Source organism: Vanellus vanellus (assembly GCF_965231255.1).
Source record: "Vanellus vanellus genome assembly, chromosome: 25".
Classification (NCBI taxonomy): Eukaryota; Metazoa; Chordata; class Aves; order Charadriiformes; family Charadriidae; genus Vanellus; species Vanellus vanellus.
Window position 1 is genome coordinate 2,506,230 of NC_138930.1, and position 18,574 is coordinate 2,524,803.

Here is an 18,574-nt window from a genome sequence, read left to right on the forward strand (position 1 = left end):
AAGATGAGTGAGCATGCAGATATGTTCTGCAGTTACTTTGACAGGGAAGGAAGGTGGAACATGAGTCTTTCCTTTATAGCCTTCTCCCTTTTAGACTATCCTGTGGAAATCCTTTAAACTTCTTTCCTGCCCCAGTTCTGCCAGCTGCTGTGGCCCTCTGTGTGAAAGATCAGTAATGTTGTCTTTGCATCCTTGATCGGGTTGCCCTTATCCTCTGTCTCTTCATTCTTTCTCCTTTCTGCAATTTCTAGTTAAATTGTTCTATTGTGTTGTCTTAAACCCCATAAGCTTCCACATATTCCCCCAATACCTCAAGCTCTTAATCGTAAACTCTAAATCCTTATTACTATCCACTGCTGCAGGAGTCACTGCTTCTTCTCTCCCTGGGATCTGTTGGGGTATTTGTTTTGATGCTTTTTTTTTTTTCCTTCTTACTAAGAGGCATAAACTCCCAGGAAAAAATACATATGTTAATAGCTGATATGTATGGATTGCTGTATACTTGATTTGTAATAATTGGATGTGTATATAAAGAGAACAAAGCTTGTATTCCCTTTGGTGTCTAGGAACTGCTGTTTCTTATGAATAAGTGCATTTAGGGGACAGAGCTGGCAGACAGCTTTCTTATTAATTCTGTATTTTTACTGTGAAGCTGTGTGGACAGTTTTCATTTTGCTTGGCATTCCGGGTGGTGCAGAATTGGTGATGTCTGATGTGAGAGCTGCCTGCTAACTGCAGCAGAACACACTGGAAACTTTTAGGAAGGGTAAAAAGCTGTAATGTAATATTTTAGGGGAAAAAATATGTGTAATAATTTTTCACCTGTAGCTGCTTGACAGTTACACACGGCCAGTACTGCTAGATATTGGTTTAAATGCATTTTCCAAGCAAGCAAACAAGAGCTTTCTCGTAAAACTTCTGCCTATAAAGTGCCTACATGTTTTCACATTAACAGTCACTTTATATAAAGTTTTAAAAAATCCTCAAGTTTCAATTGAAAATTAACCCATAAATGTTGGAATAGGGTTGGGGGATTCTAGTCAGAGAGTTTTTATCGGTACATGTTTAATTTTTTTTTTTCCTTTCTTGCTGGTTTTTGTTTTGTGGTATTCATTTTTATTGTCTAGGAAACTGGCTTGGTTGTAATGACTGATATAGTCAGCTTAAACCACAGGCAGAATGGAGGCATGTACACAGATGAGGCTGTCCCAGCTTTTCAGCCGCATACTGGGACGTTGGTGGCTACAATGCATTCTAAAATAGCACTGAGGTAACATTTTTGTTGCAATGCATATTGTCTATGATACTCTTAGCTGGTTTTTTCTATATTCTCAGCTGTTTCCCACCTCCATGCCCCCAGGAAATTGCTTGTTTAGACAAGTTGGTGGGGAAACTGTTTTCCGTTGTCTTGATAGACCTAAAAAAAATTGTAACTGACGCTACTTTGTTAAATTTAAATTAATTCTGGAAAAATGAAAGTAATATTCTTCAAAAGGATCATTTGAAACTCTTTGCATATCTCAGTTTTCTATGAATTAGTTGCTGCTTCTCAATATTTGCAAGCTAGCCCTTGTTTTGCAGAGTTGCTCATTGCTCATTATTTTGACCATTCAGCTGGTGGTCAAAATAAATAAAATGAGGGACTGCAGGAAGAAAAAGTCGTGAAGCATTGTGACTAATGCTGCAAACTGAGGATGTGCCTTCCCTGTGTATTCTGAACCACCTGGTGGCCTCTCTCAGCAGAGTAAGTTTTGGAGGTTAGTTAAGAAAAAGATAATGAAGCATCACAGGTAGAAAAATGGAACAAATTATGAAGAGATTAGAGATCAAGACAATTCCAAGAGAGGAAAGGGAGGGGAATATAAAGTAGTGATTGTAGTAACTGTTATTAGTAAGGCCATATAATGATATCATGGGAAGTCACATGCTCTGTATGCTCCCTTTGATTTCATAGAATCGTAGAATGGTTTGGGTTGGAAGGGACCTTGAAGATCATCTTGTTTCACCCCCCCTGCCGTGGGCAGGCACACTTCCCCCCAGCCCAGGTTGCTCCAAGCCCCGTCCAACCTGGCCTTGAACACCTCCAGGAGTGGGGCAGCTACAGCTTCTCAGGGCAACCTGCGCCAGGGGCTCACCACCCTCACAGTGAAAAATTTCTTTCTAATATCTAATCTAAATCTCCCCTCTTCCAGTTTGAAGCCATTACACCTCGTCCTATCACTACATGCCCTTGTAAAAATTCCCTCTCCAGCTCTCCTGTAGGCCCCCTTTAGGTACTAGAAGGCTGCAATAAGGTCTCCCCGGAGCCTTCTCTTCTCCAGGCTGAATAACCTCAACTCTCTCACCTCTTCATTTGGTGAAAGAATATGGATCATAAAGCCTTTCTGTTTTTGAATTGTATTAGTTATGCTAGTTTTCAAGATTATCTTATTCATACTTTTTCTTTTTAGATTCTTATTTATGCCTTCAGAGTGTTTAATGTGTGTGCGCACAATGGGATTGTTTGGAAAGACTACGCAATTTGTGTTATGAATGATACACACATTCACTTTTTTATGATTCTATGCTAACTAGAGTTTTGGTTGGTCACGAGCTGCATTCAGGTGATAACACTGATTTATCAGTTACTGTTAAAACAGTTTTATTAAAGGAATTAATTGTCAATTATTTATTTCTTGTTCTAGCAGAGCAGAGAAGAGAAAAAGAACCTTCTTTCCTGAAACGTGGATTTGGCACTGCCTCAATGTCAGGTATTGACAAGGAATTCCCTTAATTATATCCAGAGGGTTGTATCCTCTTCAACTGCAGAAAACAAAGCTCTTTAAAACCTACTGGAGTTACACTGGCATTCTCTGATATTTTTTGTTGTTGCTTTTCTTCATTACTGCTTTAATGAATCATCTTTCTTTGTAACATTTCATCTGGGCTTGAAGTGTTGAACTGGTCAGTTGTGACCACATTGCAACCCACTCATCACAGTGTCACAAGCAGAGGAGTATCTCTGGGGAAGAAAAGGAGCAATGGTTTGGTTCAACATATTTATAGGTTTTACTCACTTATGGAAAGGGTGTATCAACAAGTTATTGAAGAGCAAGTGAAGATATAGGGGTGCAGTGATTAACTATGGTGAGGAACTACCTGCTGCTTAAGCTTGCCTCACAATAAATGCAAGTCATTCTGCTCATGCAATGAAAGGGGACTGTAAGATATAAAGTGATGATGCACTTCTAGCTCTGTGCTAAAATATTCATATGAACCAGACTTCTATGTACCGCTTTAGAGAGCAAAGTGTAGTGGGAAATCTTGCTAGAGCTCACAGTCAAGAGGCAAGACCAGTCCCTTAGAAGTGCCAGTTTCGCTTTATGGTGAGGAAGGAGTTGGGTCTGGATTTGTGTTCGGACCCTAGGGTAATCCACAAATGTCAGCCTCGGCAAGTGCTGGTGTCTTTCTTCCTCTCCACCCCTATTCTAGCATTAATTCTAGCTGCATATGCTTTAGTGGGAAAATGATCCCAGGGTAATATGTATGAGGAGAAGGAGGCAGAATAGCTGCTTCTGTAAATGCTGGTATAGCCTAACCACACACTGGTGAGTATTCTACATTGATAGCTTTTTAAATTGCACAGAGCCCTTCTTTCTCTTTCATCTGATGCAAGAGTATTTCCCCCAAACCTTAATTTACTGCCCAATAAATCATGATTTCCACCTGGTACAACTGGAGCTAAAAAAATGAATAAACAAATAACTGATCTCTCCCAGAAACAGCATATCTAGGATAATTTGGGGCAATTATTAAAAAGCTTCTCCAGGTTTGCAAGTAAACTTCATTCTCAATAAATGATTATAAATTAAATTTGACAGGAACTTGCAGCAAGTGTATTCAAATCTGTTCAATTGAGCATGAAATATGCTTTGTAGAAATACACAAAGAACTCCAGAAGTGCCCATTTGGGCCTCAGCAAGCTGGGGCAGTTAATTATAAGTGGGAGAGTGTGGAATAAAAAGTTGCAGATTGCATTTTCTCCACATCATTTCATTAGAAACAACTAAGTTGAGCATTCCTTGATTTCTACTGTCTTGAACAGGAATAATTTTTTTTCTTTTTCTACCATTTATAATTATTATATACAATCCTCAAAAAAAAAAAAAAGAAACAAAAGCCTAATGTCAACTTCCCAAACCAATTCTAAAAATTCCTAAAGCCTGGCTGGAGGGTCTAATGGCTGGAAATGTGTGTGTACTTTGGCCCCCCGCCCAGAAGAGTAAGTGCCCTCATGTGTGAAAATAATGTTAATGCTGGTTATGGGCTGAAATCCCAGTGGAAAGAACATCAGCTGCAACAAATTGTCCGGTTAAACAGACTGGAATAGTGCCAGTTCTGGAGCTAGGACACCCTTCTGCTTACTCTCCAGGCCTGAAGTTTATTGCAGGTACCAGCTACCTGACTCCAGGAAGACCTAAATATTAAGCAACTAGTGTGCTTAAAAGACAGTAAAATAACTTGGTGCTGTCAAGCCAAGTTCATTTCCCAGGCTCTCCACTCTGTAGTTTGAGCTGGGGAACCGTGTTCGTTGGCCAGAGAGCTTGGAGGCTCACCGAACCTAGCATACCTATTCAAAGGCATAGTGATCTCTAGTTTTTATCAAACTATTTGTTTTAATCGTTTTCCTACTGAAATGTAAATACACAGACCACTACGTGATATGCTGCCTAGTTAGTGAGAGTTACCATTGCTTAGGCTCGCTGAAAATTACAAACAGTTGATTTAGACGAAGAAAGTAAAGGTACTTCATTGGTGCCGAAGATGTGAATAACCTTCAGTTCAAAAGCAGTGAAAGCGCAATTCTTCCATTTGTCCTGGAATGAATCAGGATGGAATGAATCAGGAGGAACTGCGGCGTTGAAAGACGGTGTGCTGTACTGTAGACTCACAGAGCTTACTCCGAAGATCTTGCTTTCTCATTTTCCATGCCAGCTAGGATACACGTTGCTCTCAAACGATTACAGAGCTAGCAGCATGTGTATCAAGCTCTGGGGAATAAATAAGAACTTGAGAGAAAACAACCTTAGGGTGTACTCATAACTGCACCAATCATCCTGCCAGTTGAGCCATGAAATAGCTTTTGTTCTTGCTTTAGAGGAAATGTTTTCTGTTCCAGGCAAGGCCAAAACTTCTTTGCAGGAGGGAAATAGCAAAGTCTGCAGAACAAAATTGCATTTCTGTTGTTATAAAGCATGGAAGAGGATACCAGGTTTATGATATCCTGTTGTGGTATGCACAGTAAAGCTAAATACTCAGAATAGAAATTTGATTTTTAATAATTAGTTTCAATCCTCATTGGATCCAAATGATGTTTTTGGAAATTTTTGGAGTCAGGCATTCCAAAAACCAACCAACCAAAATGTTTGTGAATCAAAGCACGCTCCCCTGGACAAGCAGTTGCTGAACTTGGTGTCTGGAAAATTTCTCATTTGCCCTTAACGTTCAACCAGAGTTTGCAATGTGGCAATGTATACAAGGACAATGGACTCCAACAAAAATTACTTTTATTTCACTAGCTTATAATTAAATTATTTCTGAACTGCTCTCATCCAGGACCTCAGCCTAGGATTCTTTCTTTTCTTTTTTTTTTTTTTTTTTTTTTTTTTGACTTACTGCAGACATTTGCCTCTAAGAAAAGTGACTCTGCCTATAAAGCTTTTAATTCGATAAGAATTTGTGTGTTAGACTGTGTTTTGCAAAAGCAACTACGTGCTGTTCTGCTCCTTATAAATGTGCATAGGTATCAAAAACCCTGATAAGAAACATCGAGCCTTTTATAAGCTGTTGTTCAAAGCAGACATGGTGCTACGTTGCAAGTTTGGATCTGGATGGAATTCCCCAAAATGGCCCTCTGTGCTTTTGCTTCATTCAGAAGCATTTCATTAATCTGATTAACCCAAGTTATTCCCTGTTCTCTTTGGTAGTAATGTGTCGGGAGAAGCACAGCTGCACGTGGAAGTGCCAGACTCCATCACCACGTGGATAACGGAAGCTGTGGGTCTGTCTGAAGAGAAGGGGTTGGGTATAGCCAGCCAAACAGAACTGAAGACATTTAAACCATTCTTCATTGATTTCACCTTGCCATACCATGTCATCCGGGGAGAACAGACCAAAATCCCACTGACTGTCTACAATTACTTAGCTGTCTGTGTAGAGGTAATGCCCTCTTGTTCCATTGCTAAGTCACTAAATTAAGTTTTATAATCAAAATTTCTGAAGTGATCTACAAGTTACAGTAGATAAGGTATTAGGGATAAGGTAGTGATAAACTCATTGTAAATGCTGTGAACAAGATAAAAATACTGCTTTTCCGTATGAATAAATGTCATTGCTTTGTTTACTTTTAGCTTGAAACAGCTGTAGTAGTCTGAAGTGTCTTGCAACACTTCAGAAATACAAATACTGGATAACATAGGGAAGGCAATTAGGAAGCTTATGCTGAACAACAGAGAATTTCCTTTATAATCTGAAAGCTGCTGAAAGTAGTTTATTTTGAAAGAATGCTTTTTTCAGGAAATCCTACTTCCCTAGATGTTTTCTTCTCAAACACATTCTCTCTCTAGCTCCAGCAGTATCATTATGAACTAATTGTAGAATTGCTGAGCTGGAAGTAAAGCTGTCAGTCAAATATATTACTAGAAGGTTTGAAGAATTAATAATCTGTGCATGCTATGATTTTATTAGGAATTTTGTGGGGTTTAGATTTTTCATATATATCCATTGGGTTTGCAGCTGAAATTTGCAATAAATGGCATTCAAAAATGTTCACAGGTCCATGTGAAGATTTCTGTTCCAAAAGGCATAAAGTTTGTTGGCCATCCTGGGAAACACCATCTGACAAGAAAGAAGTGCGTTGCCCCTGGGGAAGCTAAACCCACCTCTATCGTTTTGTCCTTCAATGAGCTTGGACTGAGCAACATCACTGGTAGTATAGAAATAAAAATAGCTTGCTGCTTGAAGGGATTTGACAAGTGTTTCTTTTTAATCCTCTTTCAGAAGAAAATTCTTACTTCTCTAGTACCCCAAAGTGGAATAATTTCATTCCACTTGCTGCCAACTTAGCTTTTCAACTTCATTTGTTTCTTAGAAACCGATTCTATAGCTGTAACGCACGGGAGAGTCTATATGAACAAACTTCAGAAGATTCCCTAGACATCAGCATTGCGTGATATGTGGTCATTTAAGGTTTGGACCTGTTACATCTCCCTGAAGAGATCGGTGGAAATTTTTAAATAAGAGAATAACAACGAATTCTCCCCATCTTTCATGCAAATAGTCTCAGTAAAAATTGGGCGACACTGGAAACTAGGAAAGAGTTCCTCTGTTGCCCTGTGACTGTCTAAATATTGTCGAATTTTAGGTGTGACTGTTCAAATACTTACAGAATAAAGGTAATATGAGAGCTGTAATTACAAAACACTTGATGCATTGTTAATCAACTGTATCTAGTTAGTTTAGATCTTCACTTGAACTCCTGAAGATCTTCCTATCGCAAAATCTCTGCTTCTTTTCCCTTCTGTTTCTTAGCAAAAGCTTTTGCTTATGGTGGAACTAATTGCTGTCAGGATGGGATGCAGACCTTAAAGAATGGCAAACACTCAGAGGACAATTACATGGACAAAAGGACCCCACTGGGAATGGATTATGTTCGCAGTAGTGTTATTATTGAGGTAAGAAAATATGAATTTGTAATAATTAAGAAAAAAAAAATTATAAATGCTCGGGCATGGAAGTTTTTAGGTAATTAATCAAATGTGAATATGTTTATAAGAATCTTCAAGTTGATTTATGGTATATTTGCATGATTGGAAATAATCAATTTTAGTGGTACTTGTACAGAAAAGGCCTATTTGGCCCATCTGAGTTCATGCTGGTGAATCTTCAATACTGCTTAGAAGAAAAAGGGATAGAAATTTTATCGGGTATGCTTGCTCTGTTAAGCTAAGAACTATGCTGTGATGTGAGGTTAGCATCTCTCTAGCTAGCAGAATACAGTGTAATAACTTTTCTGTAAAGGATATAAGATGCTGTACAGCAGCAGACTATTATTGCTGTATCTTGTAAGTAAAACTGAATAACTGTTACTGCTAATCCAAGCACTATATTTTTATGTTTGGATTTCTGTCTTTATATAGCCAGAGGGACTGTCCAGAGAATACACCTATAGCGTGTTCTTCTGCCCAAATGGTAAGTTCATGATTTGAATGAGATATTAAGTTTGTTTGATTCAGTTATAAATAGAAACATGTGGCTTCATCCCATGAAAAAAAAAAATTAAAAAATCTTTGTTTCTATTTGTCTGTGATTGATAATTTATGGTGTGTAGGAGGAACTTTTGAATAAAGAGTCTTTCTTAACGGTCTGGCTAATTATGAATTTGCTCTAACTGCCCGAGTGATTTCTGGAAATGGCAATTAAATTCCTTTATGAAACAGTTTAAGTATTCAGCACTGTGGACAGTAACTGTGACTGTACTATATTTTCAGTTGATGTTTTAAAATTCAGTTCTGGAATCAGTATGGCCTTTCTGCCTGAGATTTGGATAGCTCAAAGTTGGCTCCAGTAGCTAAACAGAGATGCTTTTGACCACTAGATTAGAACTGAAAAATCCCTTACAGACTTCATAAGAAATCCAGCTGAGCAGTTTGAATTGAAGGATCTTCTATATTGAAAAGGGATTTAAATAGAAGATGGGAAGAAACATCCACATGTATTTTGCTTAAAAGAAGCTGGAAAAAAGAACATGTACTTATAAAAAGTCTGTTTCTTTAAATTTTAGTAGTTAGCTATGGGTTATTTTTTAAGTATGTGAGCTAAGCTCTAATTCTTACAGCATTCCATTGTTTTTCTGACTAGAGAAAATACACATTTCTACACCTAACAAATATGAGTACCAATACATGCAGAAACCTGCTCAGATGACACACTTTGACATTGCTGTGAAAGCACACAATGATGCTCACCTGGCCTTGTCCTCTGGTTCACACGACATGGCAGAGATGACTGAGATTGTTATTGGTGGACATCAAAATACGAAAACATGGATTTCCATAAGCAAAATGGGTGAGCCGGTGGCCAGCAGGGACACAGCTGGTATCCTCTCCTGGGATGAATTCCGCAGCTTCTGGATCAGCTGGAAAAATGGAATTATCCAGGTAGTGAACTTATCTATGTAATGGTCTGGAAGTCTCTTGCTTTCTTAAATAGAGTTTGAGCACACACAAATAATAGATTTTCATTAGGCTTTTTGTAGAAGGCAAAAGCTTCACTCTTGTTGCTTTTTCTTTATTAAGTCTTGATCAGGCTGTTTTAATCAGAACATATGTGCTTGCCTCAGTCTTCGATGCTTTTCATGCTAAGTTTGCTGAAAGCCTTGGGGGTCAAACCTATGGAATTCTCATTAAACTTCCTTGGATTGTTATGTGGGTGGGAAAGAGAAAGTTACCGGTCCATCGACAATATTTTCAATATCTTCTGATGCACTACTAGGCCCAAGGACGCATGGCGGACTGGCTTCATATGTGTGGGTTCTTGGAACTCCATGTTTTTTTGTTCCTTTCAGGTTGGCCATGGGACTCGGGTGCTAAATGAGTCTATTATTGTGGAGTGGACAGTCCCCAGACAGCTTGAGGTGAAGTACATTGGCTTTTCCACAGGCTGGGGGTCAATGGGAGAGTTTAAAATTTGGAGAAAAGAAGAGACTGATGAAAATCACAATGAAGCATTTACACTTGGAGTTCCCCACAACATAATTCCAGGATCAGAAAGAGCTACGGCTTCAATAATAGGTATCAACTATGAGGAGATATCACTAGGTACCAGTTATCAAATATGAAGAGATACTCAGGCTGTTACTTGCTTCTGACCAGTACTTGAGTAATACAGACCAGATAAGATAGTCATAGGTGGTTACAAAGGTATACTCTGCTTAATTCTGGCACGTATTATCGGGTTGGGGATTTTCATGGTCACTTGTTTGACCCTTTTTGAGTTGACAGTGACTTAAAGTTGATACCATCGGGGGGCTTTGCAGAGGCACTGTCCGTTGGAATCCATAGTATTCGTTTCGTAATCATCGTAATCACAGATTGTGCTGTGTTTTAAACTATTAGTATAAATTGTGGAGTCATGGATAATCAGACTCTTAAATGTGAAATTTCTTTATTCCAGCAAGAGCTTGAAGGGCTAAGACTTAATATTTGAAGGATTTCCAAATTATGGTACAGTTTATTTAAACTAGCTATGTGTAGCTAGTAGAAATTAGTGTAGTCAGGTGGGTTTTAATCATAAGGCATCAAAAGGAAGTTAAGTGTAATTCCTTAATACTGAACGTATCTCCTCTTTTTCAAACAGGAGATGTGATGGGTCCTACATTGAACAACCTGGACAATCTTTTGCGATTGCCATTTGGATGTGGGGAGCAGAACATGATCCATTTTGCTCCTAATGTTTTTGTCCTGAAATATCTGCAGAAAACCAAACAACTCAGTCATGAGGTGGAGAGTGAAGCTACTGATTACCTTGTTCAAGGTAACTCATCACACTTACAATTTATAGAAGGAGAAAAGGCTTATAAGTTAGAAGAGAGTTTTACTGTATCACATTATCCTTTCTAGTCAAGAGTATCCCAAGTGAAGAGGATTCATCATTTCTTGTAGGATAATCTCACAGTTTAACAAGATAATGACGGCAAGATGTTTTCCCTTGATATGTAGCCTGTGCTTCTCGTCAATAACTCCTATTTTACATGCTTATATCTATTTTTTTTATTATTTTTGTTTTCTTAGGCAGCTTATTTCTATGTTTAAACATTCCAGAAAGTCAAGGAATATTAAGTTTAGTAAAAATCTCTATATTTAATTTTTTGCCTTATTCCTAAATTGTCTTTCCAGTCCTTTAATCACTACGTGGCTCTTCTCTGCGCTTTTTCTTTTTTAATAGTATTTGCTTAGTAACAGTATACCCAAATTCAAAAGCTAGTATTCAAACTAGTTAACTTAGAGCCATATAACAAAGGCTTTTTTCTGTCCTTTCAGTGTTGTGTCCTGTCTCACTAAACATCTCAAAGCAATCTGTCTTTTTATACACTGTTTTTGTCAGCATTTCTTTGGGAAGAGCCACATGCAAAATAGTTTTATAACTAAATACAATTCTCAGGACAAGTAAGATTTTGGAGGTCATTATAAACAAGAATGACCCAAAGGGACAAAGCTGTCTTGTATATGAGTCAGACAATAGTCATGTCATGAAATCAGAGGTGACAGGATTAGGTGGTTCTCCTCTGAAAATACAAATATAAAATGTAATACGTAATATATTTCTTGTGTTCAGCAGCAAAAGCCCAGTGCTGCTTCCTTTGCCTGGCTACAGTTGTTCCACTTGCAATGTTTTGTGCTTGCCGATAGCAATAAGACAAAGGGAATTTTTTAATAGTCTAGTCAGTTTTTCCTTTGCAGTATCACTTGCTTTTGTTTCGTTTTATGAATCTGCAAACCTTCCAGGTTTTTGGCTCCAAACTCTGCCTGCTAATTAACCCTTACAGAAGAAATCCTCAGGAGTTTTAAACTTTTCTGTGTTTATTGGAGCCCTGCCAAGTATAAGGTTTAGCTGGGAAAGTCCATTTGCTCACTCTAGAAGGCTTTTGTGCAATACCAGGCCAGAAAACTTTTTCATCACTTAGTCATCCGTCATAGAAAGTGCTGATACCCAACAATTCCTGTATATTCCCTAATCTTTAGAAGTGGCCTGAGCTAAACTAGTCAGTAATTTTTCTACTTTCCCACAATGCAGTTCTACAAAATCAGGTGAACAGGTGAAAACTAGAAAAGGGAACATATCCAGTGAGTCCAAGCATCTAGGGGAGTGCTTAGAAAACAGAAGATTTCAGAAGATCAAGCAAGACAAAGTTGTTGCCACTAGCAACCTAGCAAGCAAAGAAGAATAAATGTAAGAGCAATGAAGCATAAGTCAATGCAAAATGAACATCTGAATAAAAGAACAGAGAAAATTATAAGACTGATATAAAAATATGAGTACTTCATTTGTCCCTCTAACACACTGGAAATGAAGACTTAAGAACAATTTAAGGAGGAAGTGCTCAGTAGTAAATGATATCTGAGGTCTATGTGGAAGAAATCAATCTAATTTAATGTAATACCTACTGTTTGGAGGAAGAAAAAAAAAAATACCATTACTTATGCTTTCTGCCACACACTTGTACGTAACCCACAAGCCCTAGACAAAGATTCTTTTACTACAAAAGCATCATTAATCTCTAGGGGTTTGTTCCTCCTATTTTTCAAACCATTCTATTGCCATTCCCTATGAGCATCAGAAGGCTGTAGAGCAACAGGAAAAATGTAGAAGTCATGGGCAGCCCTTACTTGGGGATTGTGGAGCTGCCTGTAACTGGAGAGGTCAATGAAGAAAGTTTGCCTCTGGAAATAAAAAAGTAATCCATTCCCATAAAAATGTCATGCAGCGTGGAATAATTCTCTGATACGTTAATAGACATTTTAAGCAGACACTAAATGTCTTTGACATGGTCTTCTTGCAGGTTTGACACATCTCCATATCAGAAATACCCATTCTGCAGGGTTTGATCCCAATGGTCATTTAAGAGCTTTATCGAAGTATGTATTCTGTATTCCTCAATAGACAGGTTCAGAATGCTTTATTACAGTGGGCAGTTCACAGTTATAAGACAAACAGGTTTAAGAAGCAGATTCTTTTCCTAATAGGAAAAGCACTTTGCTGTCTTTGATCTCAAAAGACGTTCCCTTAGAGAGTTCTTATCTTCAGCATTCAACTTGTTAATAATTCTTGTCTAAAATGAGCCTTATAAGACAGCCCTAGTAGCTAGTTAAGTGATATACATTAAGATCACAGTTTTTATTGTCATGTTACATGAAGTTGCCCCAAGCAACAGCTTTGGAGAAAAGTCTGAATCCAGTTGTATCATTAAAGGAAAAAAAATTTCATCTGCATGGTGCTTTCAGTAAAACAGAAGGAGAATGGCTGTATGCTTAAGTAAAAATCTTTCTTTTAATACTGCATCTTTTCAGATTTCAAAATTTTAACATTTCTACTGGCAGAAACTGTGGTCTTACAGATGCTAGTCTGAATGGATTTCTGAATAAGCTACAGCGTACGTACACAGAGCTGGCTCTATCGCTCACAGCAAAGTGAGAGGTTGCCTGGGCAGCAGAATCCCTTACACTAGTGCCAGATGGTCTGAGTCTTCATTCACTTTAAATACTTGTTTTTCTCTGTGTGAGCATTTTGGACTCCCCCAATTCTTTTGTGACTTACAGGCTACCAGCGCCAGCTGACCTACAAGAGACAAGATGGTTCATACAGTGCTTTTGGCGAGAGGGATTCCTCGGGGAGTATGTGGTGAGTTGCTATTTAAAACAGAGTTAGAAAATTCAGTGTTTGCTAAATGGGAAAAATACACAATTGGCAAGGAAAGAAGAGTAATTTTCCAGCTTCCATCATGGTATCACACACAGCAGAGAATAGAAATAATACTCAATGACTATAGACTTACTGTTTCAATGCTGCTGAGTGTTCATACTACTCTAGGAGGTGTATTGCAATCGTTTCAAGACTCAGGGGCAGCTAAGGTAGTCACATCTACTAATATGTCCAGGCTTTAGGCACAGAAACTATAGTTAAGCATCACTTTTGGTCTACTGTAATTGGAGTAGCAATGTGTGGGGCATTTAAGCACCTAATTCCACTAGGGAATGGAGCTTCACCTGAAGCTTGTACAGAAAAACTTGCTGTCTCTAGAAGTGGCGGAGGCTTCTACCAGGGTAGAAAAAAAAAAAAAAAAAACCTGAAAAAAAACACTGAAAACAACCCCAAAAAACCTAAAGTCTTTCTCCAAAGCGCTTCATATCCCCCTGGATGAAATGGAATGGTATGGATTTATGCACTGAGAATTGAAGTGCAGGAGGACCTTTCAGTGTCAAACAATATGAGAACCAGGAATTATGAAACTGAGAAATCAGCTCATCTCACTAATGTGCCCCTTAGGAAACTGTGGCCTTTAAGGTTGTACGTTACATCACATTAGCGTGTTAGTTGACTATAATGTCTCAGATGTAGTAGATTCTTGTCTTCATTCATTTGTTTCTGCTGTCATTTGGCTTCTCCATCTGCTGTGTATTTTGCTTTAAACTCATTTTGTTCATGAACTCATCTGAGGGGAAGTACCACTACTATGATGATGCTGCCTCACTGTTTCTAAGATAGTAAACTTTTATCTCAGATCTGGCATCTCCCAGTCCCTGGATGTAAAATACAGTGACACAGAATTACTTAACACTCAAAAAATCCTCTGCCAGGCAGCATGCTTTCTACCCTCCCATTCCTCGGAGGCTTGTAAAATGAATGATTCAATCTCCCAAAGCTGGCCAGAGTTCGCACTTGTTGCATGTCAGAGGTTTAGAATTCCAAACCCACTTCTGTTGCTTTCTTAAGTCTTAATTCTGTATAAAGTCTAACACAGCCTCAGACTTTAGCAATGGGGCTGGATTTCTCTTTTTTTTTTTTTTTTTTTTTTTTTTTTTAGTTAAGACAGTAACAAAATTGGAAAATTTCCTCTCCTCTTCTTTAATAATTTTATATTTATAAGGTTATTGATTCTTAATTATAAAGCTTTAATAATTTAGGTAGCAGATAAGCACCTGTAAAAGGGAACTGAATTTCAGAGTGTGTCATAACTAAGACAAATGTATCTTCCAGTTATACTTTTCAATTTAATTTTTTGACCCTTAGTCTTGCTCTTATCCAGAAGTTTGGACAGTGTTCAGGTGCTTTTATGTACCATTAATTTTCTTAACAATATTTAGTGTTTCCCCAATTACATTTTTACAGTTTGTGCTTTCCAAGAATGTTTTTTTCCCCTCACTGATACATTATTCTGAATTTGTTTTCTTAGTAAAGATGATAAATTCATATTTACAGGCTAACAGCTTTTGTCCTCAAGTCCTTTGCACAGTCTCGTGGGTTTATTTTCATTGACCCGAAAGAACTAACAGCTGCCAAAGACTGGATCATCCAGCATCAAAAAGAAGATGGTTCTTTTCCTGCTATGGGTAGGATACTAAATAAGGACATTCAGGTAAAAACTAACAGACTCAAAATCATGCAATAAGTGCATTTTTAAAGTTGTCATCAAAGCATGAAATTATGAAGTTTCTGTATGCGTCATATGAATATTGCACTTGAACGGCTAGAAGAATATAGGAAGGACCAGGAGAAATTCAGTAAAAAAAAAAGTCTTTGAGAAAGTATCTGTGTGCTGCCCCATGAGAACAGAAAGCAAGATGTCAAATCTTGCAAAACACTTCCGAGTCAAGTCTCGGAGTGTGAAATTACGTGCATTGAGTGTGTTCTCAGGTTATTGCTAGCGAAGGAAGCTACAATATGTGCTTGGGCTCCTAAATTTTGTACTCATTATGTGCAAAGCAAAAGAAGTTCTGTGATGCCACAGGTTCTCTTACAGTTACAACATATTCTTTGTCTTGCTTCAAGAGTCTTTCTGCAGCGTCCTTTTCTCTAGTTTTCATCCAGTGGTTTGTGTTTGTTGCCCTCCAGGGTGGAATCCATGGTAAGATCTCCCTGACAGCTTATGTGGTTGCATCTCTTCTGGAAACAGGTGTAACTTCTGAGGTAACAAAAACTTAGTTAAAATAGCTTTCATGTTCTACATATTCTAAAAAATCTCTCTATTTTTTTAAACTAGATTTTACTACTGTTAACTTTCAAAGGCTCTGTGCTCACTGGAATGATAGCATGCAGGTAACAGAGGCTGTTGGAAAGCCTTGAGATTCTTCTAAAGTTAAGGAATCTATTCTGAAGTTATTCGAGGTGATCTCCCATCCTTCAACCATCAGCTCAAGGATAATTCTACCAGAGCAAAACTCTTCCCTGCACCCCCATCCCCCAACCTCTCCCAGAAACAGCTGCAAAAAATGTTTTCTGCCTTGTGATTTCAAGGTGCAATTGCAGCCTTTGCAGATACTGGTAGCTTGCCTCTGTATATACTCAAAAAAACGTTAACTAGCTAGCTTAGTGCTAACAGCGGTTTAACTAGGGCCACGTAGGCTTCGGGGGATCCAGAAAACTTTTGCGGTCTGCCTTTGCTACGGTGGCCAAAACGCTACTGCTGTTAGATTACAGTATCTCTGGAGAGCTGCACTCCTGTAATGTGCTGCGTTGAGGACTCTGGAGAAAAATGTTTCTCTTCTTTGTAATGAGACAGAACAGGAACAGTACAGAAAAAAGAACAGCTACGTAGGAACGTGCAATTACGCTGCATAAATTTTGAAGTAGAAGAAAAAAAAAAAAAAAAATCACTTCCAGTACAACTGGCATTTTAGAGATTCCTTCTTAAAACTCATGGTAAAAGCAGTGCCCCTCTCCTGTTATATTTTTGCCTGCGTGGAATTTCACTAGAATGGAGATGCTCAGATAACATCATAGTTAAACATTCCCACTAAATGTGACTTGGGAAAATGTCCACTTGCAGGTGTGCTGAGCAAGTCATGAATATCACTTGCTCTTCAACAGCCAAGGGAAAGAGTGGTGGTGGGCGACTAGGTCTGTACAGGTAGAACTGGAAGATTAAAACAGGAGGTGTAGTGGGTGTTGCAGCATGCCTTAGTGACCTGTACTCAGACAAAAGGATTGCTCATTCAGGCAAATGCCAGTGAGTTTATGGAGACTTTGAAACAGCCAGTGCAAACAGCAGTATCTATTCAGAAACTCTGTGATAATCTCAGCACTTCTGCTGCCATCCCTGTAGAGTTTGACGAGTGAGAGCACGCTGCTGCTGCAAGCAGATACCTCCTAACCCCCAGTTCTTGTTGTAGTGGAGGGCCTTCAACCTTATAAAAAAATAAAAAAATAAAGATTAGAAAATCTTCCAATGCTCACAGAGTAACTTTCTGCATCCCTGTCAGCAGTGTCCCTCCCCTGAGAAGTAATGTGATGCTCTCTCTGGGCTGCTGTGTGTCAGGACAGCCCCAGCATTTTTATTTGCTGGAAGTGCAGTTTATGTGGATCTAATGGTTTTCCTAGAGGAGATTTGCAAGTGTTACTAATGATCTTAGCTAGGAAATGAGGAAGGGGAAGGTTAGTGCCACAGGGAAATCAAAGGAAACCAAATTACATCAAGTCCAATTAAATTGTTTCTATAAATTATCAGAGCCACGTTCCTACATGATGAGGTCATTGAGGGAGTTAATAAAACATGTTTGTTGGCTGCAGGGACCCCTGGGAACCTTGGCCTTTATTATCCTCTGGCGTCTGCTAGACGCTCCAGAGTGTCAGGAACACAATCAAACATACAGTAGAGAGCTTGCTTCTGCTCTGTTCATCTGCTGCCTTGCAGGGGCATGGAATTTCTTCAGCTTTAGGGGGGAATAAATGTGTCTTAGTGTTAGTCTAGATCATTCTTGCTATGCTATTTGCTCCTTTTTTTGAATTTGTGATGTGTGGCTTTTCTTAGGGAAGTTTTAGTGTCATTCTGCACAGAGCAAAATTAATCTTTCCTAGTTTCTTGTTTCTTTTTGAATGGACATGAAGTAATGAGAAGTAAAGCGATTCTAACTTCGGAGATAGAGAGGCTGGTAATATGTCTGGGCTCTTTCCCCTAAATATAGGAAGAAAGAACAGCTGTTGACAAAGCAAAACACTTCTTAGAGTCCAACGTGTATTCAGCAGAAGACCCCTACACTACTGCCTTGATTGCATATGCCCTGACACTGCTGCACAGTCCCTCTGCTGCTGTGACGCTGCGGAAAATGAACAGCATGGCTATTACACAAGGTACTGTGCTCCTGGGTCCAATCTGGCAAGCCCCTGAACTGGCAATCCTCTCACAGGAACAAGCAAATAGCCCTTGAAACTTGAATGGTATATTTGAGTCACTGGAGGGGGTAGAACCTGTGAGAGGAGGTCTTCCTTACGGCACAGTGACTCCATAAGGCAAGAGTTTTCCTGATTCTCTGTAGAGAGGGCTGAGTACCTTAGTTCCACACTTGCAGCTGATACTGAAGGCAGGCAAGTGTGCCAGAGGCTCTGCAGTGCCTTTCCTGTCCACATGACAGTTTGCCTTGTAACGCATCACATTCCCTGATGTTGTATTTTAGTCCAAAATCCAAGTATTACCTAATTTGTCACATTGAACGATCTTTGTAATGGCAAAGGGAGCCTCTTGCCCAGGGGATGCTTGTCTAAAAGGAGGGACAGTGCAGTTCGGGCATGAATCTGTTCATTGAGTCAATGCAAAAGTAGAGCTCTATTCTTCCCATATACAGAGGCTTAGCTGCAGTCCTGCTGTAATAATGTACATGTTCCACTGTGCTATTTTTCTAGATGGCTTTACACACTGGAGCTTGACGGGAACTCTTGTTACTGATGAAGATACCTTCATGGGATTTAATGATGGTCTCTCTCAATCAGGTACCTGTACTGCAAAGACAGAGATAAGGGAATGGGCTGCAACAACAGGCCACTT

General features: G+C 38.9%; 1 protein-coding gene across 1 annotated transcript in view; it reads left to right on the forward strand.

Moving 5' to 3' along the window:
* The window catches only part of CPAMD8 (C3 and PZP like alpha-2-macroglobulin domain containing 8), a gene marked incomplete at its 5' end in the record, with an annotated part of 54,907 nt that overhangs the window by 16,040 nt on the left and 20,293 nt on the right, over positions 1 to 18,574 (forward strand). The window contains 14 exons of the mRNA XM_082495192.1: positions 1,128 to 1,270; positions 2,685 to 2,750; positions 5,967 to 6,198; positions 6,814 to 6,967; positions 7,570 to 7,712; positions 8,178 to 8,229; positions 8,899 to 9,197; positions 9,605 to 9,830; positions 10,396 to 10,572; positions 13,356 to 13,437; positions 15,016 to 15,172; positions 15,649 to 15,723; positions 17,718 to 17,883; positions 18,433 to 18,519. Of these exons, the coding sequence (XP_082351318.1) occupies positions 1,128 to 1,270; positions 2,685 to 2,750; positions 5,967 to 6,198; positions 6,814 to 6,967; positions 7,570 to 7,712; positions 8,178 to 8,229; positions 8,899 to 9,197; positions 9,605 to 9,830; positions 10,396 to 10,572; positions 13,356 to 13,437; positions 15,016 to 15,172; positions 15,649 to 15,723; positions 17,718 to 17,883; positions 18,433 to 18,519 (2,059 nt within the window). The remainder of the gene's footprint in view (positions 1 to 1,127; positions 1,271 to 2,684; positions 2,751 to 5,966; positions 6,199 to 6,813; positions 6,968 to 7,569; positions 7,713 to 8,177; positions 8,230 to 8,898; positions 9,198 to 9,604; positions 9,831 to 10,395; positions 10,573 to 13,355; positions 13,438 to 15,015; positions 15,173 to 15,648; positions 15,724 to 17,717; positions 17,884 to 18,432; positions 18,520 to 18,574) is intronic.